Genomic DNA, 20928 nt, shown 5'->3' on the forward strand with positions numbered 1-20928 from the left:
TACACCCTGACACTGGCTACCAGAGACTCCAGTTTATGCTTAGTGTCTCAAGGAGGCACACCTCTGAGTCCTGTTCCTTTGGACTCCATTTTCAACGCTATGAATTGAAGGGGCGACAGATCCTTTTGAGGGTCCGATCTCCCCAAACCATCAACGGGCAAGCACGTGTGATTTCATATCCACGTATCCTTTCCCGCTACGTGGGATTCTTCACCGGACTTGGCCCTGACCACCTTAAGGTATTGAGACCCTGGGCTGTACAGGTGCCCCTAGTCGTCCGTGTTTCCCCCCCGGTTTACTACACCCCTGCTCTGCTGCGGTGATAGATGGGGTGGTGGACGGTCCCTCTCCTTATCCTGGGCGGATAATGGAGATAGGGTTCCTGCACCGTCTGTTTTGCTTCCCCCCTCGCTGGATGCTCTGGGGGGGCTCCTGACAGGGCGCTCTATCTTTTGTTTTACCTGACGCTGCTGACATCTTGGCGGTACTTCAGGGTCCGGTGCTGTGTTGCGGCCGGTGCTGTGTTGCGGCCGGTGCTGTGTTGCGGCCGGTGCTGTGTTGCGGCCGGTGCTGTGTTGCGGCCGGTGCTGTGTTGCGGCCGGTGCTGTGTTGCGGCCGGCGCTGCGATGCGGCTGGCTCCGCTGCGCTACGGTGCTTCCGGCGCTATGGTGCGGCCGGTGCCGCACTGTCGCTCCAGGTGCGGCCAGGTCTCCTGCAGTCTTGGGGACAACTTCCAGGCAGCTCAGGGCCCGGGCTTCCGCCCAGCAGACCGCGCAGTTAGGCTCCTCCCCTCCACTTCTGGTTCCACCTTTCCTCTCTCGGGGGGGGGGGGGGGGGGGGGAATTGAGGTCCCGGCTTCAGGCCTACTACAGGCCGCAGCGCAGTATGGCGGTCCCGTCCCCTCAAATTGGCTCGGAGGGCTCTGAAGAGGATAAAGGCAGCATCTTTTTTTGCTCCGCAGCGTGCGACCGGATCCGTCTCTACAAATCGTGGGGACTCAGGACTGGGGTAATTGCTTCTCCCTCCAGCTGGCTGAAGCATTATTTTTGTCCCAGCCTCTGGCCCTGTGTATAGCTTTACGGATCACTGTGTTTAGAAGAGTTAAGTCTCACACGGTTCTATTTACCGGTTGTGTAGATTGTCGTGCCCCATTCCCATTTACCGGTTGTGTAGATTGTCGTGCCCAGAGTAATCGCCGCTGCGAGGCCTGTGACTCTGAATGCGCACAGGAGCAAACCCCCCCCCCCTCCCCCTCCCCCCTGCCTGCTCCCCAGCAATCCCTCCGGCTCCTGCCCCTCAAGATTCTGGGGCAGCTCCACCGGAATGGGTCACGTCCTTGTCGCAATCCATGGCATCCCTTACTGAAGCAATCCAATCCCTTCAGACCCCGGCAGTCAGGGCCAGCAGTCCATCTGTCTCGGAGAGGGCCTCGGGGTCTCAGGAGCCTTCGGCCTGCAGGGCCGCACTCGCACTAGACAGTTGCGTGGAAAGCGGATTCGCACTGCGTCGCCCAGGCCCTCAGGTGCTTCCGCATCCTGGAGCTCTGTATCTCGTTCTCTTTCCCCTGCAGAGAGCAGGGAAGTTGAGACAGACTGAGTCTGAAGGGTCCCTTAATTTTGAGAGTCCTGGTTTTCAGGAGTCGGTAGATAGCCTCATTGAAGCTGTCAATCAGTCCCTGGGGATTGAGGACGAGCTCACCTCATCCTCAGATCATAAGGTCTCATTTAAGCGGGCCAAAAGGGCCCATAGGGTATTTTCCTCTCATCCGGAATTTGAGGACCTGATTTGTCGTAACCGGGAGCACCCGGACAAACGTTTTTCAGGGCAGAGGGCTCTGAAAGCTAGGTATCCCTTTGCTACTGAACTTTGTAGTAATTGGGCGGAAAATCCTGCTGTGGATCCTCCGGTGTCCCGTTTAGCCTCTAACACTTTATTATCTCTCCCTAATGGCTCGGCTATTAAGGATCCTACGGATCGTCTTATAGAGAGCTTGGCTCGCTCCGTTTTTGAGGCTTCAAGTTCGGCGCTTTTTCCTTCTTTTGCGGCAACCTGGGTTGCTAAGGCTATGATGTCTTGGTCAGAGTCTTTAACAAAGGCTCTTCTAGAGAGTGATTTGTCAGCTGAATTGGCGGAAATGTCTTCTCAGATAACTACCAGCCAGTGCTATCTGACTAATGCATCCTTAGATGCTGCAGATTGTGCAGCTGCAGCTAATGCTATTGCTATTAGAAGGGCTCTCTGGCTAAGAACTCGGCGTGCTGACTCTACCTCTAAAAAATCGCTTACAACTCTACCGTATCAGGGTGTTCGCTTGTTCGGTGAAAAACTGGATCAGCTGATTTCGGATTCCACAGGAGGGAAGAGTAAGTTTCTTCCTCAGCAGAGGATTAGACAGCCTTTTCGCCGCCAATTTCAAGCTCGTTTCAGACCCTTTTGCAATGCTAGATTGGCCCCAGCATCAAGTTCTGCTGCGCAGGATCGACCCAATCAGGACCGAGACGTTCGGATCCCCTATTCGGCCAACCAGGGGGGAAGAATGCGTTCCCAGTCAACTAGATCCAGAGGATCTAGGGTTCAAAGGTTTTCGGCAAAGTGACTGGAGGCCTCCTCGGAGTACCTCCAACAGAGTAGGCGGACGTCTGCTTTTGTTTCACCAAGTCTGGCTTCGAATAATCCATGACCGGTGGGTGGGAGAGCTCGTATCTTCAGGTTACAAGATAGAGCTGGTCCGTCTACCTCCTCCCCGGTTTTTCCCATCCCGTCTTCCCAGGTCCGAGTCCCTCCGACAACACCTGTACAACTCCATAGTCTCTTTGTCTCAGCGGAGTAATTTCTCCGGTTCCAAGGGAGGAAAGGTTTCAGGGCTTTTATTCCAATCTTTTTGTAGTCCCCCAAAAAGGACGGAACGGTAAGGCCTATTCTAGATCTAAAACTTTTAAACAGGTTTGTCCGCGTTCGTCACTTTCGGATGGAATCGCTCCGGTCAGTCATCGCCTCACTAGAAAAGGGAGAGTTCTTGGCCTCGATAGACATTCAGGACGCCTATCTACATATTCCCATCTTTCCGCCTCATCAAAGATTTCTCTGGTTTGCCTTAAACAATCTGCACTTCCAGTTCACGGCTTTACCCTTCGGGCTGGCCTCCGCTCCCAGGGTGTTCACAAAAGTCATGGCAACTGTGGTGTCCATTCTGCACTCCCGGGGCATAGTTGTCTTGCCTTACCTAGACGATCTACTGATCAAAGGGTCGACTTTTCAATCTTGCAAGGAAAATGTCGGCATCACCCTGGACACCCTTTCTCGTCTAGGTTGGCTAATAAATTTAAGGAAGTCATCCCTTCAACCATCTCGGAGGATCGCATTTCTAGGCATGATCTTCGACACTTCTCAAGCCCTTTCAATCCTCCCCCAGGACAAGGTCCTTGCCCTTCGGCGGGAAATGAGGAAGCTTCAACAAACGCACTCTCATACGATCCGGTCTTGCATGAGGGTGTTAGGAAAGATGGTTGCAACTATAGAGGCAGTTCCATTTGTGCAGCTTCATCTTCGCCCTCTCCAACAAGCTATTCTAGCAGTGTGGAACAGAAATCCACTCTCCCTCAACCGCAGATTTCGGTTATCTCTCCAGGTCAGGCAGACCCTCTCTTGGTGGCTAAACAGCTCCTCTCTACTCAGGGGAAAGCCCTTTCCCCCAACCAATTGGCTAGTGGTCACAACAGATGCCAGTCTCCTGGGTTGGGTTTCATCACACAGCTCAGGGGCTCTGGTCTCCTCAGGAATCAGCTCTCCCCATCAATCTCTTAGAGATTCGAGCAGTTCGGATAGCCTTGCTTCATTTCCACCATCTTCTGGCGGGTCGCCCTGTCCGAATTCAATCGGACAACGCCACAGCTGTGGCCTACATAAATCACCAGGGGGGCACCCGCAGCAAGGCAGCCATGCAGGAAGTAAAACAGATTTTGTTCTGGGCAGAGAGAAATCACTCTGATTTCGGCAGTCCACATTCCGGGTGAAGAAAACTGGGCGACAGATTTCCTAAGCCGTCAGGGTCTAGCTTCCGGGGAATGGTCTCTCCATCCCGAGGTATTTCTGCAGATATGCCATCGTTGGGGGACTCCAGACATGGATCTAATGGCGTCCAAGAGCAATGCCAAGGTACCCAGATTTGTCGCTCGGTACCGAGATCCTCAGGCAATCGCGGTAGATGCGCTAGTACGGTCTTGGAACCAATTTCACTTCCCTTATCTGTTCCCGCCTCTGGCTCTGCTTCCGAGGGTAATCAAGAAAATCAAGTCAGAGAGAGTACCGGCTATTCTGATCGCCCCGGATTGGCCACGACGGACCTGGTATGCAGACCTGGTGCAGCTTCTCGCCGGCGTTTCATGGCGGCTCCCCGATCGGCCAGATCTTCTATCGCAAGGGCCGATCTACCACCAGAACTCAAGGGTCCTACGTTTGACGGCCTGGCCGTTGAATCTTGGGTTTAAACTTGGGCAGGGTTCTCCCAAGAGGTAGCAAAATACTATGATCAGTGCACGCAAGACTGTTTCGGCCAGAATCTACCATCACACTTGGAAAGTTTTCCTTTCTTGGTGTAGAGAGCGCGGGCTGCCTCTGCGTTTTTCCGTTCCAAACATTCTAGCCTTCCTTCAAGCAGGCATAGATTCTGGGCTTGCTCCAAGTACCCTTAAAAGGCAGATTTCGGCTTTATCAATTCTTTTTCAGCGCAGGATTGCTACTAATCTTCAGGTCAAGACTTTTTTCCAGGGAGTCGCTCATAAGGTTCCTCCTTATAAGACTCCTTTTGGAAGCTTGGGACCTTAATTTGGTCTTAAGGGCTTTACAGGACGCTCCTTTTGAGCCTCTTCAAGATATTTCCTTGACTCTCCTTTCCTGGAAAGTTGTATTTTTAGTGGCCATAACTTCCATAAGGCGGGTATCAGAGCTGGCAGCCCTCTCCTGTCGTACCCCCTTTCTTCGTTTTCATCAGGACAAGGTAGTGCTCAGACCAGCACCGTCCTTTTTGCCGAAGGTTGTTTCCTCATTCCACATCAATGAGGATATTGTTCTGCCCTCTTTTTGTCCTGCGCCTATGCACCGTGTAGAAAAAGCTCTCCATACGTTGGATCTGGTGAGAGCACTGAGGAGGTACGTTTCCCGAACGGCTCCTTTTCGCCAGACAGATGCTCTTTGTCCTTCCAGAAGGTCGCAGGAAGGGTTGCGCGGCCTCAAAATCTACCCTGGCCAGGTGGATACGGGCGACCATTCAGGAGGCCTATCGCACCAGTGGCGTGATGGTTCCGGCTGGAATCAAGGCTCATTCAACTAGAGCAGTGGGGGCTTCCTGGGACATTCGGCACCAGACCTCAGCAGAACAGATTTGCAAGGCTGTAACCTGGTCTAGTCTGCATACGTTTGTCAAACATTATAATGTCCACTCCCAGATCTCTGCGGATGCAAGTCTGGGTAGAGGGATTCTTCAAGCAGCAGTGGCGCATTTATAGACAACCATTATTTGGATGACTTTTACTGGTGAGTTATTTTCCCACCCAGGGACTACTTTAGGACATCCCACAGTCCTGTGTCCCCCAATGAGGCGAAGGAGAAATAGGGATTTTTGTGTTACTCACCGTAAAATCCTTTTCTCCGAGACACTCATTGGGGGACACAGCTCCCTCCCTGGTAGCCTATTGGCTGCTTTTGCTATTTCTGATTTCATTAGTCAGTAGGATCTTTTCTAGACATAAGTTTTCTGTATTTATGCTGTTATATTATTTTTTGTTTTGTTCTCCTACTGCTGGAGTCTCTGGTAGCCAGTGTCAGGGTGTATACGATGGAGGAGGAGCTAACTTTTTTTCATGTTTACTTAGTGTCAGCCTCCTGGCGGCAGAAGCATACACCCACAGTCCTGTGTCCCCCAATGAGTGTCTCGGAGAAAAGGATTTTACGGTGAGTAACACAAAAATCCCTATTTCTCTTCTCAGACTGCTCAAGTAGCTTCTCCAAGTACAGTAGGTACGATCTTCACGTTTTTCAGGGAGGCCATCTTTGCTGAGAACAGTAGGTTCACTAATCAACCTGGGCCATTAACAGGAATGTGCCCTAAAAAAAATTAAAAATATATATTTTTATTTTTTAGGGCACATGCCCTTTAATGGCCAAGGTTGATTAGTGAACCTACTGTTCTCACCAAAGATGTCCTCCCTGATTAGTGAAGCAGGGTGGCTGCCCAGGTCACAGCTGGAGACCACCACAATCCAGGAGATGCCATTGGACATGTACAGGGGCTGTCATATTTGAGGTGTGAGAAGTGTCATACTCGTACAATTAAACACCAGCAAATGAAAATTGCAACCCCCAGTGGCTGGAAAATGTTTTAATTAAACTTTATTGATTAACATACGGTAATAATACAAAAATAAAAATCATGGCACCTTCCCTTTAACCGCTTTCCAACGTTGGGTGTAATAGTACACCCACATCGGAAACCCTTCCTTTGATGTTGGCTCTGGTGCTGAGCCCACATCTTTCCCGCACATGTCAGCTGTTTTGAAAAGCTGACATGTGCCTCTAACAGCCACGGGTGGAATCGTGATCCACCTGTGGCTGTTAACTAGTTAAATGCCGCTGTCAATCTCTGATAGCGGCCTTTAATTCGCTCTTTCCGGAAGCGCTTGGGAAATCCCTCCCATCAGTGACCCCGTCATGATTGCTGGTCACTGATGGGTTGGCATGACAACCAGAGGTCTCCAGCTTTCCTCTATGGTTGCCATTGCCAGATTGCTATGATCGCCGCCCGGTGGTCGACGCTCATAACAAGTGAGCATTTCTGCTACACACAGGCAATCTGATCATCGCCTGTATGTAGCAGAGCCGATCAAAGTGCTGCAGCTTCTAGTCTCAATAAAAAAAAATCAAACACATATTTGGTATCGCCGCCTTAAGAATCGCCTGATCTATCAGTTTAAAAAAAAAAGAATTAACAAGAAAAAAATTCAAAACGTCAGCATTACGTTTCTTTTTCATCGTCGCTACATTGCAATAATGGGCAATCAAAAGATCGTATCTACACCAAAATAGTATTAATAAAAATGTCAGCTCTGCGCGCAAAAAATAAGCCCTCACCCAACCCGAGATCACGAAAAATGGAGACTCTACTGGTTTTGCAAAATGGCACAATTTTTTTTTTTCTTAACAAAAGTTTGGAATTATTTTTTCACTGCTTCTTTTTACCCAATTTTGAATTTTTTTTTCACTACTTAAATAAAAAAGAACCTAGACATGTTTGGTGTCTATGAACTCGTAATGACCTGGAGAATCAGAATGGCAGGTCAGTTTTAGCATTTAGCGAACAAAAAAACCCCCAAAAAAACGGAATTGCCCTTTTATGCAATTTTAAAAGGATTTTTTTCCTGTTTTCCAGTACACGATATGTTAAAACTAGTGATGGGCAAATATACCGTATATACTCGAGTATAAGCCGAAAATTTCAGCCCATTTTTTTGGGGCTGAAAGTCCCCCTCTCGGCTTATACTCGAGTCATACCCAGGGGTCGGCAGGGGAGGGGAGTCTAATAATACTCACCTGCTCCTAGCGCAGTCCCTGCACGTCCCTCGTTCTCCGGGCGCTGGCAGCTTCTTCTTGTATTGAGCGGTCACATGGTACCGCTCATTACAGTAATGAATTTGGACCCGACTCCAATCCCATAGGGGTGGAGCCGCATATTCATTACTGTAATGAGCGGTACCATGTGACCGCTCACTACAGGAAGAAGCTGCTGGCACCGGGGAACCAGGGACTGCACCGTGCCAGGAGCAGGTGAGTATACGGGGACGCGATATTCACCTCTCCTCCGTTCCGGCGCCGCTCCTTCTTCCCAGTCCTCTGCAGTGACGCTCAGATCAGACGGCCCTCTGCCTGAACAGTCACTGCAGAGGACTGGGAAGAAGGAGCAGCGCCCAGCGGTGGATCGGAGGACAGGTGATTTTTTTTTTTTTTTTTTTTTATTGCAGCAACAGCATATGGGGGCATAATAGTCTATGGAGTATCTTATGGGGCATAATCAGCATTTGTTGAGCATTATACGGGGCAAAAATCTCTATGGAGCATCTTATGGGGCCATGTGCAGCATTATGTGCGGGCAAATATCTCTATGGAGCATCTTATGTGACCATAATCAACATTTGTGGAGCATTATATGGAGCAAATGTCTGTATGGAGCATCTTATGAGGCCATAATCGGCATTTGTGCAGCATTATATGGGGCATGTTTTAATATGGAGCATCTTATGGGGCCCATCATAAACTGTATGGAGCATTATATGGGGCTCCTGATTCAATATGGATATTCAAAAACACTTAACCTACTGATGCCTCAATTTTACTTTTACTGGTATCTATTTTTATTTTTGACATTTACTGGTTGCTGCTGCATTTTCCACCCTAGGCTTATACTCAAGTCATTACGTTTTACCAGTTTTTTGTGGCAAAATTAGGGGTCTCGGCTTATACTCAGATCGGCTTATACTCGGGTATATACGGTACTTGTTGCTCAGGTTTTCCTGAGCACGCTCGGGTGGTCTCCCAGTATTTGTGACTGCTTGGAGATTGTTTTCCTTGCCGCAGCTGAATGATTTGCAGCTACTAGACAGCTTGATTACATGTGGGGATTCCCTAGCAACCAGGCAACCCCCACATGTACTCAGGCTGGCTAGTAGCTGTAAATCATTCAGCTGCTGCAATGAATACTAAATCTCCGAGCAGTCGTAAATACTCGGAGATCACCCAAGCGTGCTCCGGAAAACCTGAGCAACGAGTACACTCACTCATCACTAGTTAAAACCAATGGTGTAGTTCAAAAGTACAAGTACAGCTTGTCCCGCAAAAAACAAGTCCTCACATGGCCATATTGACCGAAAAATAAAAAAAGTTATGGCTCTGGGAAGAAGGGGAGCAAAAAATGAAAACGTAAAAATAAAAATACCTCCGGTCGTTAAGGGGTTAAAAGAAACATTGAGAATTTGAACAGAAAAATAGCAAACCTCCGTAGCCCAGAAAGTCCTAAAACAGATGGGTGCGTCCAGTGTAAATGATAGCAGAAATCTACTTCAGCGAATAGCTGGCATATATTTCCGCTTCTCCTGCAGATCTTTGCCGTGCCAAGGTCATCAAGAGCCACGTGTCTTTTATTGCAGCTTGCTCCTCTAAGGGATATTAATGGTCCATCCTCTGCACATGTGATTGGTGGCACTTCCTATCAGCTGTAAACGGTCAGCTCTGTTCACTGTGTAGTGGTTGATCTCGGGTGTTGCTGCTCGGCTCCCGTTCACTTCAACAGGAGCTAACAGCAGACATCGTGTACAGAGCAGTGCGTTCCCAGCCCCATACATTGTACCTCAGGCCTCCGGGTGATCATAGGGGTTGCCGAGACCCTCACCCAGTTCATATTGATAAACCAGCGTAATGATAGACATTCAGTATCCGAGTCCTTGAAAACCACTTTACGATTGCTGTAAATTGTTGAACTGAAATAACGGCACCAGATTTGCCTATGGTTCAGTCCAGTTTGGTACTAATCCCCCATGTGCAAGTGAACCAAGTGACCATGTATGATCTGGCTGATCTAGCACATATATGTAACTGTGTGTTCCCTTTCATCTAGGTTGCCTATTTTTCTTTGGGTGTGGTCTCTGTCATGTTGGCCATTATTTTCTGTGTTGTTCCGATAGATTTTGGGATCTTCTACAGTGGAGCCCACTTCTGGGTGGGATTTTCGGTAAGTATCACTAAATGTCCACCTGTGGCTTTCCTGGATCTGGCCTGACCTCTATCGGGGTTGGGACTATGAATGTTGAAATCCGCTTTCCCTAATTTGTCCCTGTAGTTTCCAAAGAAAATTTCATATCATCGCGGTAGGATTCTTTATTCCTTTTTGTAAACTTTACATGGACAGGAAAAACTTGAGCACTCATGGTACAAGTAGGTTATATTAGACTATAACCGTGGCCTCCTACAATAACTTTCCCTAAAATCGAATGGGTGGACGTGTTTCAGCCAATTTGTACCTTTCATTATTACCTTGGCTTTTTTTTCTGATTTCTTATTCAGACTGGTGTACTGCACCCTGACCACCGCCGTGGTTATTGGCCATTCTTATATCAACCAAAACTCTTTTAAAGGGAACCTGTCACCCCGAAAATCGCAGGTGAGGTAAGCCCCCGATGTATCCTAAAAGATGAGAAAAAGAAGTTAGATTATACTCACCAAGGCACAGGTGCCGGGAAAGGTCAGAGAGGCCCGGCGCCTGCGCACTGCAGTACTTTGCTCTGCCCTCAACAGGACAGACAAAGTACGCCTGCGCTGGAGCCGCAGCGTGAAGCCAAGAAGAGGACGTCATCTGATGAAGATGGGAGGACCTGGACCAACAGCGGGACCGCCCCTGGGTGAGTATAATCTAACGTCTTTTTCTCATCTTTTAGGATACATCGGGGGCTTATCTACAGCATTCCAGAATGCTGTAGATAAGCCCCTGATGCTGGTGGGCTTACCTCACCCGCGATTTTCGGGGTGACAGGTTTCCATCAAGAGGTTGTCCCATCAAGGAAAACCCTTAACCATTTGCTGATGCAGGGTCAATCTGAACACTGCTCTAGTCTGCTGGAAGTAGGAGCTGGTCTTATGGATCCTCCTCTATAACATCGGACACGAGGACAGGGCCACAATAAGGGACAACCTTTTGGTATAGAAAATTTGAAACCTTCTTTTACTGACTTCATCTTCAGAATGCCACCATTAACTACCATATTATGCCCACCGTGCCCTAATACATGAGACACCCACAATATCATTCTGATGCCCAGGTTATAGTATTTAACATCTACTGTCTCCCAGGATGGTATCGCTGTATGAACTTTTCTTCCCAAGTTTTGTGTTTCCTATTGAAAAAAAAAAATAGTTCTTGGAAATCTTATTTCCTAACTTGTCGACTTGGAAAATCCCAAAAACTAATTTTCCTATGTTCTATTTCTTCACAGTTCATTGTATCTGGGATACTGAATCTTGTAGCCTATAAGTTTCCCAAAAAATTCTGGGTAAGTCTGTGACTAGAACATCCCCTGCCTTAGCCAATGATGTAGAGCGTCTTTATGGAGCGGGCTCAGGAGCAGAGTCCGCTCCACACAAGGCAGATGCCAGATGTGTTACACAGCCGGCATCTGCCTCTAATGGCAGTGGCCGGGGTGAGCTGCTGTTAACCCATTTACATGTTGCTGTAAATCACTGACGCGGCATTTAAGCTGCATTATTCTGCCTGGCGTGGGTGCTGTGCTGATGGATGGCTTGGCAGACAAGGGACTTGCTGAGACCAATATTTGAACTATATTTTGTTAGGCTGGGGATCACAGGTTCAAGAGAGAACATCAAACAGTCCCCCTTTTGCCCATCTAAAAAAAGAAGAAAAAAAATCCTCATTTCATTGTTCGTAAAAGTCCAATCTCTCAATATGTGAAGTTGGTTTACCTGTACAATAAATGTTGTAAAAAGAAAAAATCCTCCCCTCCCCCCCCCCCCCCCCCCCCAAAAAAAAATAGTGTCTGTATATATGCTGATTTTGTAAGTTTGGCGTGATGGGAGAATAAGAGAAGTGAGGTACTATAACTAACCACAGATATTTACTATGCCCAGGCAACGCCGGGCTCCTCAGCTAATATAGATAGAGATCTCTCCCTCTACCTACTTCCCTCTCCCTCTCCCTCTCCCTCTCCCTCTCCCTCTCCCTCTCCCTCTCCCTCTCTCTCTCTGCCCCTCTCTCTCCCTCTCTCTCAGTGAAAGCCTAAAACTTGTTTGTGTGCTTAAAGGGTTAGCTTTTTCCTGAATGCATTAAGTTAAGTTGGTGATCCCTTATTGTACTGTATTATTGTAATACTGACTGCTTGGTCTTTTCTCATCTACCCTTATAGATGACCGCTGCCTTAATTTCCATTGTGGTCAACTTTAGTGTGTCTATTGGTGGCATGGTCGTGGCAGTTAATGATGCACAACGTTTATACTGGTTTGGAAATGAACAAGTCTGCGACGATCTGCTTGAGGCATCCATTAAGTACTACAACAGAACACCACCTCCAAGATACTACAATGGATACAACTCCTATAACTATGACCTGAGCACATGCAAAGATACAATCCAAAGATCCAATGCAAGTGTTTGTTTTTGGTTAATACGTATATTCACAAAAGTGCTGCTGTAATATATCTGCTTGGAAATATCAGAAAATGTGTAATAATGATATGATGTTTAGCAAAAAATTATCTGAATTTCTTTCACACCCAATTAAGTAGTGATTTTGACCTATATCCTATTGACTATGTACTGTATTTCTAATATATTATGCAGTGCTGTTAAGAGTGATGCCACTCTCCTCTTGTACAAACGCATATAATGAGACCAAATATAGAGGAAACAAATTGCCAACATATTAGTGTGTTTTTACTTTGGGGATCCCACAGGAAACCCACACAAATACAAGAAAGCCTTTAATCTGTGCTAACCACTGAGTCATCATGAGGCCCATAAATGAGCGCGAGTCAGAAATGATCTACAAGTGATCAAATAGGTGGTGATCGAAACCAACAACCGGGTTCACGTGCATGCTTAATGTTGTCAGCAGTCTTGGGCAGGCGTCCGGTGCCTTCTTCATGGCTGCCACTTGTGACCTTCCTTGATTTTCTCCATTCATACACACTTCTTCACAACAAAACCCTTCTCTCCATACTGTGCACAACGTCTCCAAACATATTGGCACCACTCACCCTTAGACCCTCCAAAAATCACTGCGCTCACTGCTGGTTTGTGCAAATCACATGTGCGGCAGCCACACAAGTGTACTGTGCCGGTAACCTGTCCTATCCTGCACCGCAGGGTTGGAGTAATGTCCATCACCGTGCACCCCAGAGATGCGCCATAACCCCCATTATACATTGAGACCTTCACATGAAATCCACCCCCCCAATACGCCATAATTCTCCCCAAGTATAACACAGCAGGAAGCCATTCCTTTCCATTACCATTTATGATGTCATGTTTCAGAAAACGGTTAATACGTTTCTCATATAGCTTTGTTTTTCCTCTCCTTTCCAGCTATTACAAAGTTGCCTGATCTATATGAGCTTGCTGATTATGATCTGGGGTGTCTGCCTCGCCATTCTCTATATGGCCTGTAAAGTAAAGTCAAAGTCATGCTGCCGTTCTTGTAAACTGGAGGTAAGTGATCTGATGTCTCATTACTACTGTGTGGGGGTGGGGCAATGGCAATATAAATATCCCTTTACATCGGTGGGGGGGCTAACTCTGTATAGCCAAATGATTATCCAAAAGATAGCAGATCGAACACTAGGGGTATATATATTTATCTACTGCAGATCTACCACTTCTGAGCTCTGTATAACCCCGCCCCACCACTGATTGACAGCTTTCTGTGTACACTGTGTCTAGGCACAAACATACTAATTAGTGTAGTTTTACAGAGTGGCCTACATGGCAGAAGGTTTACTGATCCTCTAGTGATTTACATACTGCAGCGATGTCACGAAGTCTAGGTTCACGTTAACGTTTCTGTGCGCAGCGTATCATCTGAATACGCTTACGCATGACGCAAAAAAACCTGCGTTGTGTGCGTTTTTTGCCTGCGTTTGTATTGTTTATGCGCATATTTCCAGGAGGGGGCGTGTCTCAGTCGGTTCCTGGACATGCGCAGTCCGAAGTACGCAAGCGCATCGAACGCATGCGTACACATATACACCTTGCTTACCAATGCGTTCCCATAGACAGTAATGCGTGTTTTTTTGCGCAATCATCCGCATGCGGACCATTGCGCAATATTTGATGGCTCAAAAAAATGCAACATGTTGCGTTCGCTAGACACCGCCGCACACCGAAACGATGCATCAGCATGCGAACGCATGTCCCTACGTACACCATGTTAAAGTGATGTACTCATGCGGATCATACGCTGCGCACAGAAATGCTAATGTGAACCTAGCTTTACTTGCTGCAATCCGGTTCTCTGCCCTCTACATTATGCTACTCTCAGATTACACACCAAGAACCTGGTGACAGATTCCTATTTGAAAAGCTGGCTTTACAAATGCATAAAATGTCAAAACTCTGAATTTTGAAAGCAAAAAGGGAAATTAAATTTTTAATGGAGATGTAACCAAAAATGTAGTCTTGGATACTGATACACTACAAAAACAAGACCGCAAAAAAAGTCCACACACCCTTCCGCCTCTTTCACATGTCAGTGTCTCCGGTACGTGTAGTGACAGTTTTCTCACGTACCGGAGACACTGACACACGTAGACCCTTTAGGATCTATGTGTTTCTGCACATGTATGTGTTTTCACACGGACCGTGTGTCCGTGTGCAAAACACGTAGACATGTCCGTTTTTTACTGACCGTACGGACCACAATACGGACAGCACACGTGCACACGGAGAACAGTGTACACTCTCCTCCATGTGCACGTACCGCCCGCAGGAGAGACAGCGCTACAGTAAGCACTGTCCCCCCTGCGTGTGGTGCTGAAGCGGCATTCATTCCTTCTCCCCAGCAGCGTGAGCAGAAATACTCACCCAGCTCCTGCGATGTCTCCTCTCAGCGGCCGCTTGCAGCAGGTCCTGTGTGAGCGGTCACATGGTCCCGCTCATTACATGCTGACATCAGGAAGCGCCTGCTTGTCAGTGAACCTATGCACAGGAGAGCGCTGATTGTCTGAGAATCCCTCTGAGACTCGCGCTGCACAGCTGGGACACAGGGCCTGCGTAAGGGTGTGATGAACTCTCTATCTCTTTAACCTCTGCTGTATCCTATCCTTTTTTTTGTTTTTGTTTTTTTTCTTATAAATAAGAGGCACAAAGGGGTACATCATGTCCCAGCCTCAGGCTCCTAAGAAATCTCATAAGACTATGACAGTCTTTTTCACTTCGTGTAACTCCTGCCAGTCTGCATTTCCTAAAGCACAGAGTTTGCCACTCTAAAACCTGTGACCTCCAATGCGCTCAGGAGCCTCCCGCTGCCGTTGAACCTAGTATACCTAGCCCCCCTGAGTCGGATTCGTGTCTGTCGCAATCCATGACTTCTCTGGCCAAAGCACTTGAATACTTCACTGTCCCTTCTGGGGATCGCGGTGTTGGCACGTCTGATGTAGGGTGTCCCTCCTCTACACGGGAACCGCCGGCTAGCAGGGGCCACTCACAGTCTAGAGTCTTACAAGCATCCAGAAAACAGATCCGTAGTACATCTCCCAGGCATTCACGTACCCTGGTGTCCGTGAATTCAGTTTCACGCTCTCCCTCTCCAGACCTTTGTAGTGAACACGATTCTGAGTATGAATCGGACGCCTCCTTGGATCCGGATTCGTCAGATTTTCAGAAAACAGTGGATTCTCTTATTGAGGCAATCGACCAGACTCTGAAGGTTGATGAAGACTCCAACTCTGTGCCAGATCACGCTGTGCATTTTGAGGACTAAACACCCTCATAAAACATTTGCCATTCACCCGGAGTTTCGGGACATAATTAATCGGCACAGGGAGTGACCAGATAAGCTTTTCACAGGTCAAAAACCTCTTGAGGCGAAGTACCCTTTTTCAGCCAATCAGAGGAAAGATTGGTCTGAATCCCCTGTGGTAGACCCGCGAGTATCTCGCTTGGCATCCAAAACCCTTCTATCCATCTTTTAAAAATCCCACAGATTGAAAATTTGGCTCGATCTGTCTTCGAGGTCTCAGGTGCGGCTCTCTATCCCTCATTTGCTGCAGCTTGAGTAGCTAAATCAATGGTTTCCTGGTCGGAGACCTTAGCTAATTCCATTCAGAGCAGTAATCTTCCTCCAGAGGCAGCGCATCTGGCTAGCCTGATTTCTCAGGCAGAAGATTACCTGGTACACGCCTCTTTAGATTTGGCCAACTGTGCTGCTCTCTGTGGCAAATGCCATCATGATCAGAAGGACCTTATTACTCAGAGTGGAAAGCGGATTCTGCATCAAAAAAGTCTGACATCCCTCCCTTACCAGAGTGGGCATTTATTTGGAGAGAAGCTGGGTCAGCTTATCTCGGACACTATGGGAAGAAAGAGCAAATTTCTTCCCCAGCAAAGGCTTAGGCAACAAATCAGTTTCCGACTCTTTCGTGCCAATCCGAGTTAGTCCACTACTTCTTCAGGATCAGGACTTCCACCACGTAGGTACAGAGGACCCCAGGCATCCTATAGGTCCAATCAGCAGTGGAAGGGTCGGGTCAAACAGTCTGGATCTAAAGGATCTAGGACTCAGATTTTCCCCTCAATGACTCCTGCCGTTATCCGGTCGACAGCAACAGGTCTGGCTCTCGGTTGTTCACGACGAATAGGTCAGAGACTTGATGTCTTCCGGATACAAAATTGAGGTTTTTTTTTTGCAACACTCCCTCCCATTCCCTCCCCCCCCCAGCACGTTTCTTCATCTCCTGGCTTCCAATCTCAAAAGCAAAAGCTTTTTCCCAAGCCATAGATTCTTTGTGTCATGATGGCATCATTGTCCTGGTTCCGGAAAGTGAAAGGTTCGAGAGGGATTCTACTCCAACCTATTTGTTGTCACCAAAAAAGGACAGAAAAGTGAGACCCCATACTAGGCCTCAAACTTCTAAACAGGTTTGTCAAGGTCCGTCATTTCCACATTGAATCTCTGCGTTCGGTCATTACCTCTTTGGAAAAAGGGGAGTTTCTATATTTGTCGATATTCGAGATGCTTACCTGCATATCTCGATTTTTTTTTTTTTTTTTTCCCACCACCACCACCACCACCAAAAATTCCTGCATTTTGCCATTCGCGACCAGCATTTTCAGTTCACAGCCTAGCCCTTCAGTCTCGCTACCGCTCCCAGAATGTTCACAAAGGTCATGGCGGCCGTCATGTCCATCTTGCACTCTTGCCCTGCCCTATCTGGACGACCTACTAGTCAAGGGTCTGTCTTTCCACGACTGCATGGTTCCGTTCGCATCACTTGAGATACCCTTTCTCTCCTGGGCTGGCTGATAAACTTAACCAAGTCTTCCCCCACTCCAGCCCAGCAGATATCCTTTCTAGGTATGACCCTGGACACCTCTCGAGGGTTGGTGATACTCCCTCGAGACAAGGTCCTAGCCCTTCAGCAAGGAGCCTGCGCTCTTTCTAAGTCTTCATTTCATTCCATTCAGTTTGCTATGAGTACTGGGAAAAATGGTAGCAGCAATGGACGCTGTTCCTTTTCACAGAGGCATTTCCGTCCCTTACAGCATGCTCTGCTAGCGGCTTGGGACGGGAACCCATTCTCCCGGAGAGTCAGCAGACTCTGAAATAGTAGACAGTGAGCTCTTCCCTCAACCAGAGGAAATCCCTTTCTCCCGGTTCAATGGCTATTGGTCGTCACCACACTCCTCAGGACCACTGGTTGTCTCGGGAATCGGAACTTCCAATCAATGTCCTAGAAATCCGAGCAATATGGCTAGCGCTGCTGCAGTTTCATTATCTCCTAGTGGGTTACCCCATCCGAATTCAATCGGACAATGCCACGTCAGTCATCAAGGGGGTACATGCAGCAGAGCAGCCATGGGCAAAGTATCCCACATTCTTCGATGGGCAGAGAGGAACCACTCGGTAATTTCAGCAGTACATATACCAGGTGTGGAAAACTGGGCGGCAGACTTTCTCAGCCATCAGCGTCTCGCCTCAAGGAGTGGGAACTTGATCCGGCAGTTTTCCAACAGATCTGCCTTTGTTGGGCTCCCAGGATGTGGATCTTTTGGTGCCCAGACTGAACGCCAAAGTTTCCAGGTTCATAGCTCGGTCTCAAGATCCAAAAGCCATCGGAATAGATTCTCTGGTTCTTCCGTGACACCAATTCAGGTTCCGAACATTTTTTTTTTTCCCCACTGCCGCTTCTTCCGAGACTCATCAAGAAGATCAAAGCGGAAGGGGTTCCAGTAATCCTGGTCGCTCTGGAGTTGGTGCACCTCGTTGCCGACGTACCCAGATCGTCCAGATCTGCTCTCCCAGGGGCCGATTTACCACCAGACCTTAGCGGCCCTGTTTAACCACTTCATGACCCCCGCTTTTTCGTTTTTCTCTTCCCAGAGCCATAACTTTTTTTTCTGTCAATATTGCCATGTGAGGGCTTATTTTTGGCGGGACGAGTGGTACTTTTGAACGACCTCATTGGTTTTAGCATGTCGTGTACTCGAAAACAGGAAGCAAATTCCAAGTGCGGTGAAATTGCAAAGTTGTTGCATTTTTTTGTTTTTTTTCTTTGGGTTTTTCTAGGTTCACAAAATGCTAAAATTCATAGACACCAAACATGTCCTGGTTTATCTAAGTGGTGAAAAAAATATCAAAGTTTGCTAAAAAAAAAAAAAAAAAATTGCCATTTCCATAGCGTCTCCATTTTTCGTGATTTGGGGCTGTTCAAAACAACTGACATGTCCCGGCTTTGATGCGGGCATCAAAGGAAGCCCGCATCAAAGGAAGAGATGCGACCTCCGCTGTACTAGTACGGTGGAGGTCGGTAAGGGGTTAAAAACATTTTTTTAAAATTGTGGCATGCTTCAATAACCTCCATGGGAGGCTAGAAGCTGCAATATCTCGATCGCTTCTGCTACATAGAGGCGATGCTCAGATTGCGCCTATGCTGCAGAATTGCTTCAAATTGCTTCATTGCCATGAGCGCAGACCACAGGGTGGCGCTCAGAGCAATCTGGCATCAACATCCATAGAAGTCTTGAGGAGACCTCTGGTTGTTATGTCGATGACTCCCAATCACGTGACGGGGTCAGCGGTGCGCGTATTTCCAGCCCGATGGCCGGAAGCGTGTGTTAAATGCTGCTGTCAGGTTAACTAGTTAATAGGTGCGGGTGGATCTCGATTCCATCCGAGCCTGTTGCGGGCACATGTCGGCTGTTCAAAATGGCTGACATGTCCCGGCTTTGATGCGGGCTCACCGCCGGAGCCCACATCAAAGCGGGGGTCCTGCCCTTGGACGTACTATTCCGTCCAAGGGCAGAAAGGTGTTAATGGCTTCGCTGTCAAAGTCTGGATTCTGACCCAGGCTGGTTTGTCACAACAGGTGGTGTCCACGATGATCAGTGCTTGTAAGCCCGTGTCAGTACGCATTTATCATCGTACCTGGAAGACACTTTTTGCTTGGTGTAAGGTCTTGGATGTCTTCATCTCGGCTCCTCTATTCCCATCATTCTAGAGTTCCCACAGACCGGTCTGGACTCAGGACTGGCACTCAGCTTGGTCAAGGGCCAGATATCCGCCTTATCGGTCTTATTCCAACGGAGGATTGTGACAAAACCTCAAGTGAAGACGTTTATTCAGGGGGTTACTCATGTACTAGGCAGCTGTTACGTGAAGCCTGATGTTTTCTGTTGTTCCCACCCAGGGACTGCTTTGGGATGTCCCATGGTCTTGTGTCCCCCAAAGGAGAAACAGGGATTTTTGTGTACTCACCGTAAAATCCTTTTCTCCGAGCCACTCACTGGGGGACATAGCACTCACCCTGTTAGCCTAATGGCTGGTGTTTTTCGTTAGTTTGACATGTTGTACTTTTTATATGTTGTTGTTGTTCTACTGCTTTTGCACCGAACTGGTTCTCTAGGATCCAGCATGAGGGTGTATACTGCAGAGGAGGAGCTAACTGTCTTTGTATTAACGTAGTGTCAGCCTCCTAGCAGCAACAGCATACACGCACGGTCCTGTGTCCCCCAATGAGTGGCTCGGAGAAAAGGATTTTACTGTGAGTACTCAAAAATCCCTGTTTTGTAATAATGAGAAATAACACAGGGAAACATTATTGGACACTCTCTTAATTTTAATTAATACCCCATAAAAAAAGCCTTTGTTGGTGATAAAAGCTTCACAATGCCTCCTGTAAAGTGAAACTATCCACATACATTGCTCAGGTATGATTTTGGCCCATTCTTCCACACAAACACCTAAAGGTTCTGTGGGCTCCTTCTATGAACTCTGATGTTTAGTTCCTTCCATACATTTTCTGTTGGATTTAAGTCTGCTAGAATTGCCCAGCCAATCAAGTTTTTTTTTTTTTTTTTTCTTTCTCTTAAACCAATTAAGAGTTTCCTGGGCTGTGCTTTTAGGATCATTGTTTTGCTGAAGTGTCCACCTTCGTTTCATCTTCATCATCCTGGTAGATTGCAGCAGATTTTTATGAAGAATGTCTGTACATCTGTCGATTCATCCTTCCTTCAATCATATAAAGTTTGCCAGTGCTGTATGCTGAAATACTGCCCCACGTCATGATGTTCCCACCTCCAAACTTCACTGTTGGTATGGGTTTTTTGGGGTGATATGATGTGCCTTTTGGCCTCCGAACATGGTGCCTCATCTGCAGAGGCGTAGCTAGAGCTTTTGCCGCCCGGGGCTGTTCCCGAGTTTGGCGCCCCCCTCCCCCGGCTCAATACACACAAAGGTTACCAAAAATGGTTTTCCTGTTTTGTAGAACTTAAACTGGGCCTAATGGTGTCACCCCCACTGCCAAACCTGTGACTTAATACCACCACACCATGACCAGGCCACATAGTGACCGAATAATACTACATACAAGGGACAAATACCACAACACCATTTCCAGACCACATATTACCACCACATAGTGACTGAATACTACAATACTGATCAGTAATAAAAAAAAACAAAAAAAAACACAATACTATCACCATAAGTGCCAGTATTCACAGGAGATCTGTACTTAGTATGCAGTGTCTGTGTAGAGGTAATACAGAGATCACTGGTGACATTATACACAGGACTTCTATATAGTATACAGTGTATAGTGTCAGTGTATAGGTAACACTGACTCACCAGTGACGTCTCTAGGTGAAGTCCTTCATCTTTCATC

General features: G+C 47.5%; 1 protein-coding gene across 1 annotated transcript in view; it reads left to right on the forward strand.

The window, feature by feature from the left end:
• The window catches only part of TMEM176B (transmembrane protein 176B), a 59747-nt gene that overhangs the window by 25040 nt on the left and 13779 nt on the right, over positions 1-20928 (forward strand). The window contains exons 3-6 of the mRNA XM_069752676.1: positions 9662-9775; positions 11034-11090; positions 11958-12194; positions 13136-13258. Of these exons, the coding sequence (XP_069608777.1) occupies positions 9662-9775; positions 11034-11090; positions 11958-12194; positions 13136-13258 (531 nt within the window). The remainder of the gene's footprint in view (positions 1-9661; positions 9776-11033; positions 11091-11957; positions 12195-13135; positions 13259-20928) is intronic.

The sequence above is a fragment of the Ranitomeya imitator genome, chromosome 2, assembly GCF_032444005.1.
Source record: "Ranitomeya imitator isolate aRanImi1 chromosome 2, aRanImi1.pri, whole genome shotgun sequence".
In the NCBI taxonomy this organism is placed as follows: Eukaryota; Metazoa; Chordata; class Amphibia; order Anura; family Dendrobatidae; genus Ranitomeya; species Ranitomeya imitator.